Raw genomic sequence first — 18349 nt, 5'->3', positions numbered from 1 at the left:
TTACAAAACACCTTTCATCCAAGAAACAAAACGTGATTCCTTAATAGAGCTTCATCAATCTTCTAACACCAGAGGTAGATAGATGGAAAGTTTAATCATCCTTATTTTACAGAAAGAGAAAGGCAAGATGTTTAGAAATGGCCTTGCCTTGGCAGTGGAACTTGAATTCAGTAATTATGGCCTAGGAATACTATGCGGTCAGTTTAATAAACAGTCATCTACCTACAGCAAAGACCTCATGCTTTGAGAGTAACAGAGGAAAAAGCTGATTTATTTTATTCATTAGGCCACTCTCTTGCTACCAACTTGGTCTAGTAAATAAATACATCTATATATCTTGGCACTTTCTTTGTGCCCCAGTTTACTCAATATTTTGTTTACCTCCTCACAGTGACTTGAGCTATCCAAAAATCACTTTTAAAACCTTCTAAAATTTAAATGTGACACAATTGTAACCTGGGTATGACACTTTAAGAAGGACACTGAGACATCCAAAGAAGAGCAAAAGGGTGACAGGACTAGAAATGATGTTGCATCAGAAAAGTTGAATGAGTTGGGCGAAGTTAATCCAGAGACAAGACTTCAAGGGAATATAAATTAGTTAGTTAATTCATCCATTCATGCGTTATCTCCTATGTGCCAAGCATCATGCCGGGAACTGGGAATTCAACAATGAATATGTTGTAGTCACTGCCCTCAAAGAGCACAGAATCTATCGGGGACAGAGGCAATTGTAACACAACATGTTAACTGCTATAATAAAGCAAGCACAGGGGGATTATGGGAATTCATAGAAGGGGTACCTGGTGTAGACTGGGAAGTAGGTAACAAGCAGGGATAGTTTACAGAAGAAGATAATAGCTTTGTCCCTCAAAGATGACCAAGGTATCCAGACTGAAGGCAGAAGAGGGGATTAGAAAGGAGGAAAGCAGGAAAGAGGCAGTAGCAGATGTGAAGGCCCAGTAGTGAGAGGAAACATGACTCATTAAGGGCACCACACGTTCATCAGTGGACCTGAATGTCGGGTAAGAAGGAGTGGAGTGGCAGGCCAGGGGCCTGGAGGGGACAGAGGACCCACATGCGAAAGGCCATTCTTCCCCTGCTGTTGAGGATACACTCCGTTCTGAAGGTTGTGAGAAGCAGTGAAAGGGGAACGATGGGCTCAGAACTCAGCATGAGCAAGGTGAGTCTGGTTGCAGTGTGGAGGAGAGACTGCAGCGGGGCAGGGCGGAGGGAGGTAACTATTGGGACGCTGTTAGCAGTAACCCAGAGCTTCAGTGATCTTTGCAGCAACACGAGCGCCGGAAAGCAGACAGATTCCAGAGTGATTCAGAAGGCAGACCCTACAAATGTCGGGACTGACTGGATGTGCAGCTGAGGGAGGCCCAGGAGGCCAGTTATCTGGAGTAAGCAAGTGGGTGGATATGGGAGAATTAACTGAGACAGGCAATCTAGGAGAAGTAGTATGTTTGGAGGGAAGAGGATAAGAAGAGAGAACAGCTCTGTTTGCTAAGCCAAATCTTTATGAGTGGGTGCTGAAGGGAGACAAATCTCAGCTCGTGAAAAAGAACTGAGATTTTGCTACCTGAAAACAGAAGGCGCTGCCTTAACTGACCCAGTGCATCCCTGCCAGAGAGATGCTCAGGGAGAGCATGGCTGGCCATCTAGCAAGGAGCGGGGAGTCAAGCATCCAGGGAGGGCAGGATAGGTTACTGCCACACCTTCCCACTCTCCACACCAGAGGCAAGGAGTCTGTTATAAACACAGAGTTGGCCATGGCACTCTCACTGAAAGTCGTCTAATGGCTCAGCTACACGCTGAGGAAAATCCAAACACAAGGCCCCGCATGGTCTACCTCCTTTTCTCCTCTCTCCTATTGCTCTCCTCCCCTTTCTCCTACCTTCCCCCAACTCAGCACCGCTCTCTGTGCTCCAGCCAAACTGGCCTACTTACAAATATGCTGAGCTCCTTTTCCACCCCAGTGCCTTCACATATGCTCCCCCCTCCCTCTGAAATGCCCTTCTCTGGCTCGTCCTTCAGGCCTAGATGGAATGTCACTCTCCCCGAGTCTTCTCTGAGCACCCAGTCTAAGTAAACATATTCCTGCCTAGTGTGCTCTCTTCAAAAGCTGCTTATTTTCTTCATAACACTAATTATAAAGTATAACTACTTGTATATCTGGGGTCTTTTTTTGTCTGTGTGCCTATTAGATAGCAAGCTCCAAAGGACAAAGACCGCACTGTACTCCTACTGCGTAGGACAACACCTAACGAATGCGGAGGCATCAATAAGTACTTTTGATTAGTGATCAACACGGGGCACAGAACATGGCCAACCCAGGGTGACATGTTAAAATCACTTGTAGGACTTTTTCAAATTGCGTTCCTCCCCTAACGGAAATCACTGCTGGAACAAACCACCAGTACTGTTTGGGAGGCTGTCACAGCCTAAGGGAAGATACTGCAACGAAAGGCTGAGAATGACCAGATTAGACAGTCTCTGGCCAACTGTAAAATTTTATAGAATTCTGTGAATATAAATGATAGTTTCTTAAAAAAATCAAGCTAATTCACTCATGTTGTTAAAACTAAATCTGAGAGAACTGAAAAGAGATCCTGCTTCTTCTCTGCCTTACCATCTTTTTCAACTCTATTCTCTCTTTATATTATGACAAACTTTGACCTAAAACACCAGGCAAAGTCCTGGTTTTTCCTCAAGGCTCACTGTCAATCTGTCTGAACAACATCTTTTCTGGAAGAAGGGGTAAAAATTAAACACCCTGCCCTCTCTCAGGCAGATGAGTGTAACAAGTGCCCCTCAATCCCTGTACCTCCGCTCAGCTGGGCCACGGCTCACATGCTCAACGAGCAGGAAGAGAGAAGCTATTAATACAAGCCCTGGCTGGCAGGGCCAAGCCCTTGGATGAGAACTATAGGACCTACCCCTCGTGACCACAAGACACATGATCCATTGGTGACTAACCAGGCTGTATTATAACACAGAATAAATTGTTTAAAAAGGAAACACACTTTAAGAGTAATGTGTTCACATCAGAAAAACTGGTGGATAGATATACTGACACCATAATAAAGCAATCAAGGAAGTGACTTTTAGGGAGGGGACCGGAGAGTACAGAGAGTCAGAAGGAGACTTTAAATTATCTACAGTAAAGTCCTTGATAAAAGACTCCAGATTCGGGCTTAAGAGGGGAAGAAGAGGTATAGAAGGGAAAGTAGAAGCCTAAACTACATTTTAGTGGATAAGGGCTGTGTGCAAATACTGGCTACAGTCCTACTCTCAGAAACACCTGGGCACAAAATAGAGGCATTTTCTGGTTTGAGGCTGGCTTTTCAGTCACCAAGGTGAATACACACATGCACAGCAATCACCTTCACAGGGTCAGCTTCAAGTGCAGGCATACCTCGTTTTATTGCACTCTGCTTTATTGCACTTCACAAATACTGTGTTTATTGTTTTACGAATTTAAGGTTTGTGACAACCCTGCGTCAAGCATATCGATCAGCACCATTTTTCCAACAGCATTTGCTCACTTTGTGTCTCTGTGTCACATTTTGGTAATTCTTGCAATATTTTAAACATTTTCATTATTATTGTATTGTTATAGTGATTTGTGATCAGTGATCTTTGATGCTACTATTGTAACTTGTTCTGGAGCACCACGAATTGTGCCCATGTAAGACAGCAAACCGATAAATGCGTGTGTTCTGACTGCTCTACTGACTAGCCATTCCCGTCTCTCCTCGTCTTCTCCAGCCCCCCTATTCCCTAACACACAATACTGAAGTTCGGCCAATTAATAACCCTACAAGTGTTCAAGAGCTAGCTAGAGAGGGGATGTCAATGCATGGCTTCAAAGATTCAAAGCATCGGCTGCCTCTCTTATTAGAGGCTAACACAACTGGTGACTTCAAATTGAAGCCAGTGCTCATTTACCATTCTGAAAATCCTCGTGCCTTAAGAATTATGCTAAATCAACTCTGCCTCTGCTCCATAAGTGCAACAAAGCTTGAGTAACAGCACATGTGTTTACAACATAGTTTACTGAATATTTTAAGCCCACTGTTGAGACCTACTACTCAGAAAAAAAGATTTATTTCCAAATATTACTGCTCATTGACAATGCTCCTGGTTAACCAACAGCTCTGATAAACATGTACAATGAAATTGTGGTTTTCAGGCGTGCTAACCCAACATCCACTCTGTAGCCTAGGGACCAAGGAGTAATTTAAGTCTTATTATGTAAGAACTACATTTTGTAAGGCTATAGCTGCCACAGATAGTGACTCCTCTGATGGATCTAGGGAAAGTAAATTAAAAACCTTCTGGAAAGAATTCACCATTGTAGATGCCATTAAGAACATTCATGATTCATGGGAAGAGGTCAAATATCAACATTAACAGGAATTTGGAAGAAGGTGAAATCAACCCTCATGGGTGACTTTTAGGGGTTCAGTGGAGGAAGTAACTGCAGATGTGGTGGCAATAGCAAGCGAACTAGCATTAGAAGTGGAGCCTGAAGATGTGACCGAATTGCTATAATCTCATGAAAAAAACGTTAATGGATGAGGAGTTGCTTCTTATGAATGAGCAAAGCAAGTGGTTTCTTGAGACGGAATCTACTCCTGGTGAAGATGATATGAAGACTGTTAAAATGACAACAAAGGATGCAGAATACTACACAAACTCAGATGATAAAGCAGTGGCAGGATTTGATAGGATTGATTCAAATTTTGAAAGTTCTATTGTGAATAAAATGCTATCAAACAGCTATCCAACAGAGAAATCACCCAGGAGAGGAAAAGTAAATCGATGCAGCACACTTCATTGTTGTCTTATTTGAAGAAATCGTCACAGCCACTCCAACTGTTAGCACGCACCACCTTGATCAGTCAGCAGCCATCAACACGGAGGCAAGACCTTCCACCAGCAAAAAGATTATGACTCGCTGAAGGCTCAGATGACGGTTAGCATTTTTTAGCAATAGTTTTTAACTAAGGTATGTATTTTGTGAGGCACAATGCTATTGCACACTTAAGACTTGACTATACTATAGTGTAAACATAACTTTTATATGCACTGGGACACCAAGAAATTTGTATGACTCTCTTTATTGCGATACTTGCTTTATTGGGGTGGTCTGGAATGGAACCCACAACATCCCTGAAGTATGCTTGTACAGTAACATGATGTTTTCTAGCTTAATAATGGAATGTATAATCAAGGTGACCTAGAATTCTATTAGCTTAAGCAAGTCGCCCCTTCTACTTGAGCACCTTGAGAGTTTGGGAGTAAGTTCTCAAGCCTGTCAGAAAAACACTTTGAAAAGATTCAAGTCTCTAGTACCTGCCCCAGTGTGTGGCAACATTAGCATGAATTAATGAAAATTATTTTCCTTCTAAATAGCTTCAGTCTCTTATGAAACCAAAGATACAAAAATAGGCAACATAGCTTGGTCAATTGAAATTTTACCACTTTACTCTTTCTTTGCCTCTTTTTGGTCAAGATGTCAGTAGATGGACAAGCAAGAAAAAAATTAGCATTCAACAATCTACAAACCAGATTATCAAGGCCTGAAATAATCAAAGGCACTGACGTTTTTGTATAATTTGGAGACTGTAGGAAAACCACTCCACAAACCAAAATTAATACCTTAACATGTCGAATTTGATCTTTCGCTATGAGGTTCTTTCTCTTCAGTCGATACGTAGCTAGGGTTACCTAAGTGGTCCAATTTCTTCTTACCACATACACATTTTTTTGGTCTAACAGAAAAGAGGTGTCGTCCCACATGCTTCTTCCCTACCCCCAACTTTGTAGATAATCATGCTTTGGGCACTTCAATTGCTCTCACCTATTGCTTGGAAGTGAATCTGAGGCTGCAGGGCTGCTGTGTTGAGAGGGTCCGGCCCGGGTATTCACCTAAAAATAAAGAAGAATCTTGATCAGTCTTGTGTTCTGAGGACACAGTTCTAATTAACCTATAATTTGCCACAAATTTCTCATTTCACTATGAAGGTTAATTAGCTTGTTGTTAGACCCACGGTTGGAGTCTATTCAGTATATAGGTTATAGAACTATACAACCTGTTTATTATATAACACTATTACTGTCATTATTCAAATACTTAAACAAACAGTGCTGAGAAAAATGAGATATAAATAGGGAAATTTTTCAATTCATTGCCTAGAATTGAATTCCATTCTAAAGAAAAAATTTAATTCACTATTTTGTTGTATACACAAAAATGATATATTCAAAAAAGTACATTAAAAATACGCTAAGGGATTAGTGGTAAACCTCAAGTTGTCATATCCTTCCAGCTCTAAAACCAAGCAGAACACGATAGAATATTTCTTATTCACTGAAAAATGAGGTCCAAGTAATTAATTATAAAATGCTTGAATCTAATGTAATAGCCAGCTTTTCTTTCAAATGTAAAGCCTTAAGCAGGAATCTAGAATTCAAAATGCACAGAACAATGAAAAGACATTAAATAGATATATGTTTCTAGCATAAATATGTCAAAAGAAGAGGGCGGTATTCTGTGTGCAATATGCTTATGTGTTTAATTAATCACTGAAATGAAGTCTGTATTTTCACTCAAATAAATCTTTGTGGAGACCAGTAGCCAGGATCATCCTGAAGAAACAAACAAAAAAATTCCAAATAATAAAATACACAGCACCAAAACCCCTGTATCCAAATATATACACATATTGAGCAAATACTACAGATGAATCCCCCTCCACCTCCCATTTTTAAAAAAGCCAAAAAGAAAAAAAAAAAGGATGGCTTGTCAGAGCTTGAGAAAGTGCAGTTTTATTTGACATTTCAATAAGTGGAACACAGCATTACAAATCCATCTAACTTTACTGAAACAATTATTGAAATTCGTACCTTCAGGCCATGTATGTTCCGTTCCCCAGGAGGCTTGCAGGCTGAAACAGTAATTGACTAAATTGTAGAACACATCAGGGCCATTTACAAATTTGCTCAAAATGAATCGTTTAAAAAGAAATGAGGGTGACACCAAAATTAGCAGAGAGAAATGATTGAAAAGTGGCTCCCAAGACCCAAAGTGGGAATTATGAACCAGGGTTTTAACTTGCAGGAGTGAGCATTTATAAATGCAAAGAGCTTTCTGACACCACCTCATATAAATTCCAATTTCTGCTTAAAACATATAAAAATCAAGTTAAATAAGCTAAAATGATTAGATTCCTTTCATAATTCAGATTTCTGCAATCTTTCCTCATTCTATCACATTGTGTACCTGCTATCACTTAAACTACTTTGAAAATAGCTAGGTTTTTTGAGGGGTGGGAAAGTGGGAGAAGGGTCTTTTAACACCAAAAATACTGTTAGAGATTCTAAAATGGAATGAATATTCAAGTTTTAATAGTACTAGTTCGCACAGCAATAAGCATTCAAATTTATTAAAATACAGAGGTATCACTAATTTTATCACATTTCTTGCAAATCTTAACCTCTGCTAATATTTAAGTCTAACGATAAAGCAATGCCAGGGAAAATAATATTAATTTCCTGACACCATCGTGAGTTAGAGGTTAGTATTTTTCCAATTCAGCAAATGCTTCTTCATCAAATGTTAAAAACACAAAAGCTTCCTGCCCATGTTGTATGCTGCTTCCATTTGAAAACTACAGTGCCCTACATATTACATGTTAAGGGGCCGTCAATTTTGATTGATTGTTTGGGGAGGGATGAATTTGATTTTTTTTTGCACCTCTCTCAGATGTACATGTATTTTTCCTCTGTTTCTGACAACAAGAAATAGAGCTGTTTAATAACAATAAGATGTGAGTAATAATTACAAAACACATCAGTTGCTTTAATTTTGTGTATTTCAGGTATACTCAAATTTATTGTTATTTTCCTAGAAAAATATATCTAACCCGTAATAAAGGGTTTTTATTTGTTTTCCTAAAATACATTAAAATCAAGATTCCAAATCTTCTTTCTTCAAAATGGAAATTATCTTTTTGAACAAAACAACAGTCACATACACTTGATACCTGATCCTTGAGGGACTCTTAATACTTCCTAAGACATTTCAGAGTATTTCCACTGACATACCCAGTACATTCATAAACTTCATTTAATAAGAAAGTGACTAACCAAGAAATTAGAGACTAGCATCAACGCTTATCTCTTACCTTAACATTTGCATCATTCCTCAACTGACTTCTCAAACCTTTATGATTAAAAACCTAAACAGTATTAAAAAACCTAGTAACCACATATTTCCTAAAATTCTGGAGTCAGAAGTTACAATAAAGCCAGTAAATTTTCATACGTGTTAACATATCTTTTAACAACAGAGAGGACTTCGCCATGAGCTGGGAGTTATCATCTAAGGCAACTGTCCTACTTGGAATGAGAAGAACATCTGATGTTAGAGGAGAATAGTTTTTTCCTGTCTTTCTCATTTGTTTAGTCTAGAGATTCTTTTTAACATGGGGCCTGCCACAGAATCTAAGGTCTGAGAGCCTCTAACCAACTAGGTAGACCAACTAGGTAGACTGTACAAGTTTGCATAGTCTCACTTACATATATCTGATGTAGATAAGTAAGCAAAAAACTACCAAAACTAAAAATAATTGTACAAAAACATGCAAAAATACTAGGGAGACTGAGTCTCATAGTTTAAAAAATTTTAATTTGGTTTGGAAGAATTTTATTTAACAATTTATTGGCGCCTAATAGGTTCTGTGCTCGAACTACATGTGACACTCACATTTCATTTATTTTCTCCTTTCAAATATCTTCTTCCTACATTACACTCTTTCCCATACTCGTACCGACCCGCCCAAACTATCCCCATGCACAGTCCACTAATGTTTTAACTTATATGCCCTTTTACTTTAAGCAAATTATAATTTAAACAAAATTCTTACAAAGGGCGTATTAACCACTTACAAGCTGTGTGACTCTGAAGTTACTTAACCTCTCTGAACCTCGATATTCTCATCTATACAATGAAAGCAACAGTAGCAAACTAGGCCAAACTACTGGGAGAATTAGAAATGATAGCATTGAAAGCAGTATTGGTGCCTGAACAGAGCAGATGTCTAAAAATGGTTGTTATCATCATGGAAGGGAACACAATGGTATGGACAGTGATGGTACAGGGACTGTTCTCAAAAGAAAACAAACAAAACTTGAAAGGATTTTTGAGGAAAAGAAGTAAAAAAACAAAGGCCCACAGCATGGGCACTATAATTTTCCAGGATACTACATTAGGATTTGCTACAACAGAGTTATGATGTCATTAAGTAGGGAAACAACGAATGGAAATTTTTAGCTGGTGAATAAATATTCCTTGGGGAACAATTTTGACACTTGACCAAATTCTCCAGTCATTGAAAATATTAAGAAACAATTTTCATCCTTGTTATTGGCCTAATACACAGAAATAGCAACATCTCTTTTTCCTTTTCTTTTTTTTCTGTTTTAGTTTTCAGTTTTCGGGTGCAACAGAATTAATCGTAATCCTTGTTTCAGACACACTATCAATGGCTCGATTTTATTTGCTTAGCTCTTTAATAAGTTATTATTACAACGTACTGAGCACTCCCAATCCCATTGCCTAAATTACTTTTGAACCCAGATCTTCTCGTGGGCTGGCCGAGCCAGTGCCTTTGGAGACTCTATCAGTACAAATAATAGTCTACTAGTTAATTGAGCCATTCAAACTTCAGAGAGTTACAAGTAATGAAAGTCTAGAATGTTTAATTGGAAAACCCATACCATGATTATTTGTACAGTATCTGTTAACAAAGGTAACTTTAAATTTGAATTATTTCAATTATTTCTAGAAGAGTTACGTAGATAATTTCCTTATCTGTTCCATCAGATAGAAAACATGGATTTCAACTGGGGCAGTGTATAACGAGTGAAAGACTTAATGGTTTATACTAAACTGTTTTTTCTTCCACTATTCAAATTTTGAGGGACTGTTTCTACACAGTTGAATAATCATATTTGACATAAGGCTAGTAGTGCCAAACCTAAAAGAGGAAAAGCAAATTATTTGACCAGATGATTCACCAAGACTTATACTCATCAGATTATATTTTTTGGAGACTTAACGATTACATTCCCATATATGAGGACTTTCCATTGTTTAGAAAATGTCACCCCAAAAAACCAAGCACCAAACATTCTACGAAAATGTCTCTACTAAAACCCCTTAGTAAACCTTAGCTTCTGTATTAGCTGAAAGCTTTCTCAACAGCAACTTGAGCCACAATTTATAAATATCCGAAATTAAAATCATTCATTTGTCTTGATTTAGAAACCATGTGGATCCCCCAAGAGTTCTTTAAGCGAATGTAAGCATGTACTTCAAAAACAAAAACAATCTAGTTAGTTTAATTTACTCTAGTAAATTAGATATTTTATCTGCCATAACTATAATATAGTCTGCAATCCCCACGATAATGAATACTTCTTTTGTTTTTTCAAATTAAGAGCTAAACATCATGTTATGTGCATTTAAACCTTTGGAAAACATAACTGTTGATGAAACAGTTTACTGAAATAATCATTGTTGATTAGAATTTGTTCAACATTACCTCTTGGAAATATCTGCAGAGGCTCTATTAACTGTCCATTTACTTGCTGTTCCATTACTGTGGAATAATACTGCAAAGAGATTATAGAAAGAGATTACTCAGTAATGTATGCATACTGGTACAGATACTTATGAGTTGTTTAATTCATAGTACTTTTGTAAATTGCTGGTATATACATTATCAGCCTCGAGAATACTTTTTCTCTATTTACACATTAAAATGACAGTGACTACTCAGGATTGAAAGTCCAGTACAGTGCTATCCTCCACACTGCCATTTATCTTTAAAAGTAGAACTGTTGGAGCCGGCCCGGTGGCTCAGGTGGTTAGAGCTCCATGCTCCTAACTCAGAAGGCTGCTGGTTTGATCCCCACATGGGCCAGTGGGCTCTCAACCACAAGGTTGCCAGTTCAATTCCTCGAGTCCCGCAAGGGATAGTGGGCAGCGCCCCCTGCAACTAAGATTGAACACGGCACCTTGAGCTGAGCTGCCGCTGAGCTCCTGGATGGCTCAGTTGGTTGGAGCGTGTCCTCTCAACTACACGGTTGCCGGTTCGACTCCCACAAGGGATGGTGGCTGTGCCCCCTGCAACTAGTAACAGCAACTGGATCTGGAACTGAGCTGCGCCCTGCCCACAACTAAGACTGAAAGGACAACAACGACTTGGCTAAAAGGCCTGGAACTACACACTGTTCCCCAATAAAATCCTGTACCCCTTCCCCAATTAAAAAAAAAAAAAAGTGAAGAGACAACCCATAGAAGGGGGGAAAAAAAAAGTAGAACTGTTGATTAAGACTTTAGATTATTATTTGACCTCTAGAAATATTTTGAAAATGGTTATGTATTAAAAACAACACAAGGCATTTTAGCAGAAATGTCTCCAATTGCCTTTAGTTCTTTTCCCCTGGATTTGGCAGAGCACAATGAAGATGCCTCACATCTATGCCAGTTAGTCAAGCAAACATCATTCCTCTTTGCATAGAAAACGCAGAAATAATGGAAATCTAAATCATAGAGACTGTGGAATGAACACATAAGATATGATCCATCCGAAGATGACAGGATTAATAGGATAAAAAGGCAGCCCAGTTTCAAGCAAACACATCTTTTATGCTTTAGTATTATAAACGTTTTAATATAGATCAAATTTCACTTTAAAATTCTGGGTGGGCACAAAAAATAAAGCTCTAAGTAAAAAAGCTTTCACACTTCTTCAGAAACACAAATTCATTCAGTAGGTTGTATTATATAGTCTGATTCCCTTTTTCCTTAATATGCTAATTATGAGTCTATGTCCACCTAACTTGGAGATGGATTCTATTGCCCTCACTTAACAAAGTGATGTTCTTGGTGGCAAAATACCAACGATGAAAACTGTTGATTCTGTGTTTTGAGTGGCAGAACTCCACAGAGCAGAACTCCACTTCAATCTATGCTGTTTATGTATTTAAAACACATTATATACCACATTTTCAGGAAATTCTTCCTTGATAACCATTGCTTGCTGACATTCTTAAGAAGTTTCTATTTAGAAGATAGAGACACATATCTTCTTGTTTTTATGCATATTAAAATCATTACGAGATCAAGGTTTTCTTTTTCCTTAGACATAAAGGGAGCTACAGAATTCTGCCTCATCTTGGGAATCACAAGTTACCAAGTTTGAAGCTCTAGCCCCAAACACAAAGTGCAAGCTATGGGCTGACAGAAGTGTACCCTGCTCTCCAAGAGCTTTCACACTGGAAAGAAAACCGATCCTCTCCTTCTATGTACATGACAACTTATATACACACAGCATCAACACGTATGACACATTCTCTGCAATACATACTAAGGCAAATGTCTTTCAGGAGACTATATTCCTTAAAACCACAGAAATCTAGTGCTCGCCATTACTCAAACACTGATGACAAGTAAATGAAATATCAATCATGTAGGCTGTCAACCTTTTGGGACAGCAATAACTGTTAACAAGTAGTCTGGAAAAATTGTCCGAAAATGACCTGTCCTCGGCACACAAGTATTTGAGGTTTCCATGGAAAATTAAGATGCCAGTGGCTATTTGGAACATTGCTCAGGTATTCTTTTTAATGGGAAATTTGCCGGTTATTGATCCACAGCATGTACCCCCTTGCTTCTGGAAGGCTGCAAGCAACTTTCCAATCAGTGGCTGTCAAAAAAATTACTGCCTTTTTACACTGATACAAGACAACAGCAGTGGTGGCGTTCTCCTATAGTTAATGCTTTTCTTTAATTAACCACTGTGTACAATAGGTTAGTAATTTCAATTACTATTTCACAGTCGTAGAAATCAAAACAAATAAAATATCCTTATGCTTTATCTAACAAATTAATTATAGAGTTGTCTGAAACTGGTGCTTGGGGTGAAGTTCAAAAACAAATAACCTCAAATGTAAAGGGTCAGAACAGGTGCAATGCATTTTTTCCTACTATAAAACCTTACATGCATGAAATTGACCTGTTTTCCAACTTTATTTATTTACCTCACAAAATAAAATAAAAAAATGGTTTCCCTTTCATTTCAGATCTGTGCCAAGTCAACTGGTAAACTATATATACTTTTATAATCATTGTAAAAAATTTGTAGCAATCTATAGTATCTGTTTGTACCACGATTAACACAGCCACAATAGTAATGATATTAAGTATGCCACTTGCCAGTTTTTCGAAAGCAAGTAGTCAGGATTTGGCTTTTGTTTTCTACAATTCTTCTAAACCCAGGGAACATTTTCTCCTGAAATACTGGGTTTAATCTATGTTTATATTAACAGGGAATCTGTGTTCCACACAGCAAAGTAATTCAGCATCAAGGATAAACTATAAAGGGCGGTAATTAAACCCCTAGTGCGGGCCCACTCCAGGCAACTGACCTCTGAGGAACAGGCCAGGTGAGGGCCAGGGGGCCACCACTAGGCACAGGCCTAGGAGCTTAGGCCACTGCTTACATGGCATCCCCTAAGGGACAAGAATAAGACACAGGGACATGCATATCTCTTCTGGCACAGAGCAGTCCTGAATGGCCATAAGACCGATGCTGCAGAGTGAGAGGAACGAGGCACTGGGAGGATTCAAGGCCTCAAACCCAGGAGTCTCAGTACTGGGCATTTCCTAGCACAGGACCTCAGTGAGGAACCACTGCACCTCAGTTTACTCATCTGTGAAATGAAGAGGGTATCTACCCATATGATTAATGAGAGACTCACATGAGAAAATGTAAGATAGCACTTAAGCTGCAAAGCAAGTTGTTTTCAGATCTTCATCTAAGTGTTGTTATATATTCTCCGTTTAAAGGATTCTTTCCAATTTTGTTCCAAATCATGATAAAATAAACAATGACAAAGACTTCTACTAGACAAAAACAAAATAAAAAAATAAACAACCAAACAAATAAACAAAAGCCCAAATCCTGTATACCAAAATACTTAACACAGTTTGGACAGAAAAGTAACAAAGTAACTACTGTAACATTAATGATGCCATCATTTGAAGTTATCCAAATAACTTCCTGAGCTTAATCTCTATGATCCTATCCTGGCTTTCATCATCCCTACCACAAAAGCCCTGCACATAGTAGGTGTCAGATAAATACGTATTGATTGAAATGGGGTTCAATCCTGATTCTGCCACTTACTAATTTGTGTAGTGTCCAGGCAATCATTCGACCTCACTGAACCTTAGTTTCCTCCAAATGAGGGTAAACTACACAGGGTTAATGTGAGGCTCAAAATTAAACTGCAGCAATAGAATTAGTGAAGGTATTTTGTAAACTGTAATGCATTAGTAGCTGAAAAATTAAAAAGTGAATCTTCTAATATTGAAATAATATTAAGCATCGCACTTTTTCAGTAGAAGTGTCCCAGCATTTAAAAATACCAAAATAGTTATGTGTAAAAAGTACAAAATGTTGCACTCAAACTGAACACATCAGCAGCAGTTATAAAATGTATTCTCTGCTGGTCTCCCTTGCAGAATCAGTTACATGCAGTAATTGCAGCAATAATCAATAAGCTAACTGAGTAAAAGATTAATCAGTTTTGTGATTGCTAATGGAATCTCCAGTACCAGACTCAGATTAGTTTAAGGGTCCCTCTGAGATGTTCTTCAAAATCCTTAAACAATTTTAATAAGGATGTGACAAAGTTTAGCATAGTTATCCAAAGATCTAATTAATTTGAAACAGAGGGCCAGATTCAACAAGGGGATTGCAAGTACAATTTTTGGCTTTGTTTTGTTTGCAAGTTTATCACACAGTGTCCTATTTGTTATGAAGCTAATTCTAATTCTAACAGCACAATTCAATCAATAATTACATTTTTTTCTTCATGGAAATCTGCCATATGAAAAACTTGAGTTCCAAAACAGCACAGTTTAATTTTACACAGCACAAGTTCTCTATTAAATAGAAAGAGAGGGGAGAGACAGAGACAAAGAAAGCGAGATACAAAGCAACGCACAGATACGTCTATCACTCATTGAATACCTACTGTGTGTTAGGCTCAGTACTATGTATTTATGTTTATTCATTTAATTTCTTACAACCCTATCCTATTCTGTAAGTACCATCACCCCTATTTCACAGGAAGCAAACAGTTTATCAGTAAATCAAGAAAAATACTTCTTTCATTCCAGTCCATGCACTTAGAAGATAAAATGTATGTTTATTATTTAAGAGTCAAAAGGTAAGTTATTTCATCTTCCTCATAGCCCAAACATTTAACTACATAAACCGGGCTACTGGGTAGACTGCTGAACTGGTGGAGGTTGGCTTCCTCATTCACACCGTGTGTGGGTTCGGCCTCGTCACCTGATCGTTCAGAGCCCAGGGAGGCACAAGGCAGCAGGGTGCAGGCAAAGATTCCTGCGCTGACAGTGACCTCTCCCTTTTTCTCTAGTGACCCCCTCTGGTTTTCCTCCTACCTCTCTAACCACTCTGCGCAGTTCCTCCTGGAAGTGGTCCTTTCCCCACCCCTCCTTTAAATGACGGAGTTCCCCCATGGTTTTTCATCAACCTCTCTTCTTATTTTATACTCTCCTTGGGTTAACTTCAGCCACTTCAAAGGTTTCAATTACCAGAGGAGTCACTGAGACTAATTAGGAGCTGATGAATCACAAATCTTTATTTCCAGCCCAGATTTCTCTCCTAAGATTTGGAACATACCCAACTGGTTGTCCACAGGCTCCTCAAATTCAACAGGTCCCTACCTCTCCCACCCCTCCCTCATGCCCTAGACTCTTCTGCCACCTGGGTTCACTATCTCAGTGAGTGACATCACCATGCCCTAGTTCCCCAAACCAGGTATCTGGAAGTAATGCAGAGCATCTCTCTTTCCTTTTTCTCCACGCTCCATCAATCACCAGTCTTATTAACTCTTCTGCATCTTCCCCACTTCTCAAGTCACTCAAGCTAGGGCCCTCCAGGATCTAGCCCACCTTCCCTCTGGACCTCATCTGACACCCTCGCCCGCCCTCTGTCCCCACCCCCGCCACAGCACGCTGACTCCCAGGTAGCTCCTCCTGAATACACCAGGCATCTTTCTACCTGAGCCTTTACAATCCGCTCCTCTCTGCCCCAAACACGCTTTCCCCTAGCTTGCTCCACCTCGACACCACCCTCTTCGGGAAGCCTCCTCTGTCCCCAGAGCGGGGTCGGGTGATCCTCTGTGCTCACAGAGCCCTCACACTTAAGCCCATTATAGCATTTATCACTGTGCCTGGTAATTAGCAGTTTTTCTTCTTCCACACTGAACACTTCCGTTTTTTGTTACTCTCCCTGCCTAGACCATGAGGTCCTTGAGGGAATGAACTGTTACGTTCACCGCACATCTACCACCTGGCACGGCACTTGGCCAGCTAGGTGCTATCCCATAAATACTTAGTGTATGAAAAACTGGCCGTATGAATAAGTGAACAAATCAGTGAGTGCGTGATCTCAGGTCCTGGTTCTACATTTACTAGCTGTGCGACTTTGAGAAAGACATGCAATTTGTTTGTGCCTTACTATCCTCACCTGTAAAAACCTGCCTTGCCCTGTTCACTTCACAAAGGTGTCAGCAAGATCAAAATCAAAGGAGGTGGTATATGGGAAATCTTCTTATAAAGTACTTCAAAAAAATCTTGAAATAGGGCACAGTACTATGAATCTCCCAGTTCCAAACAACAATACATAAAAGAAAATGTGTGTAACAATAGGGTGACACAGAAACCACTAAACAAAATCACTGAAACTTTTAGACCAAATACAGAGGTAGAACTTAACTAAAACTGGTTTTATCAAGGCTGAGTTAGTATCCCCTCCCCTTCCTTCAATTACTACTACATTCAGTACTATAAACAGTAGGTAAAAGAGTATTATAAGAAACATTGTTTCTCTTTTGGACATTTATCAAGAAGAGGGACTATATCTTTTATTTACCTCTTAATGCAGAGGTATTAACCTGGGGTCTCTATGTGCCTTAGGAGATCCCTGAAGTTCCTGAAATTATATGCAAACTGTCTTACTGTGTGAATTTTCTGGGAAAATAAACAACTTTCTCAGATTTTTCAAAAAGGGCTGTGCCCCTCAAAACCTAAGAAGCTACTGCCATACAATGGCTAGCACTGTACCTCACAAATGTTTCAGGGAAGGAGGCAGATAGCAACTAATATGGACACAGTAACTATTCTCATTAGTCGTACCTTCTAACTTACTCAGTGGCAAGTCTTACATATCAAACCACCTTTATTTCTTCTTCTTCTTCTTCTTCTATACATTTATAACAGGACAGTTTCCTAAATCTCTCCTTAGCATATCTTCTAACAGACAACATAATTAGTGCAGTATTTCAACTTACAAGGAATAGCATGCTTGGTTTTTTTCCTACTAATGATAAAATTTTCAAATTCCTGTTTTGTCAATACTGCAAGCATACCCCATTATATGTAGCTCAGTCAGTAATTACAGCAATAATCAATAAACTAACCAGCTATTTGCAGTCCATAGTTAATTTATTAGTTTTCCCAGTGAAAAACCCAATAATCTTAACTCTGTCAAACAACTACAAATTCAATTACAACACTACTCAGATGTGTCATCCGTTATACCTTCTTTCAATTATTTCCTATACTTTACATGAAGAAGGTTTCCCTCTGTGACACAGACCTCTTAGGAAGAACACAACTGCTCTAGCAGTCAAAAGTAACATATGAAGCCAACCTACTTTGAATACCAAATTAACAGCCACATTTACTTACCTGGCTTCAGGGTCCCCCGATGCCCACTCACCTCACTGACCCTCCCCTGAGGTGACTACAATGTGTAGTGCCCTTCCTTATATGACTCTAGAACAAGAGTCCACATATGGTCATAGATTGATCAGATGATGAGAAACAAAAGCACTAATGAAAAGTTTTCCAGGGAAAGATCAACAGAGAACAACTCTGAGGCCTGTTTATAGACCAATATTATTGGATAGATGTGTTTATTAATGATTTGGAAGTGAAAAAGACAGTAAGTTGGCCAAGTTGAATGATAACCCTATTCATTTTGGATAGTAAAACTATAAAGGAAGTTAGGGAGCTCCAGATGGTCTTAACAGAGGTTTGGGCAACCAACAGCAGAGGAAATTCAACTTGGTCAAGTATAAGGTAATGTGCGTTGGCAGGAGTTTAAATTTGTATTCCGATGGGTCCAAAACTTGTAGGATCCTCTCAGCTGAAGCTTTCAGTCACCAC

At 39.0% G+C, this 18349-nt stretch overlaps 1 protein-coding gene across 12 annotated transcripts in view; it reads right to left on the bottom strand.

The window, feature by feature from the left end:
* MAP2K5 (mitogen-activated protein kinase kinase 5) overlaps positions 1 to 18349 on the bottom strand; it is a 228882-nt gene that overhangs the window by 184429 nt on the left and 26104 nt on the right. For all 12 annotated transcript variants that reach the window (XR_012494694.2, XR_002136832.3, XR_016020872.1 and 9 more), the window contains exons 4-6: positions 10620 to 10689; positions 6919 to 6959; positions 5873 to 5940 (exon numbers count right to left, since the gene is read on the bottom strand). Coding sequence is in view for 9 of the 12 variants with exons in the window: in XM_074327515.2 (XP_074183616.1) it covers positions 5873 to 5940; positions 6919 to 6959; positions 10620 to 10689 (179 nt within the window). In the remaining 3 variants the exon portion in view is untranslated. The remainder of the gene's footprint in view (positions 1 to 5872; positions 5941 to 6918; positions 6960 to 10619; positions 10690 to 18349) is intronic.

The sequence above is a fragment of the Rhinolophus sinicus genome, chromosome 3 (genome assembly GCF_057876585.1).
Source record: "Rhinolophus sinicus isolate RSI-liver-muscle chromosome 3, RSI-T2T, whole genome shotgun sequence".
Classification (NCBI taxonomy): Eukaryota; Metazoa; Chordata; class Mammalia; order Chiroptera; family Rhinolophidae; genus Rhinolophus; species Rhinolophus sinicus.
This window is presented reverse-complemented; position numbering and strand designations above follow the sequence as displayed.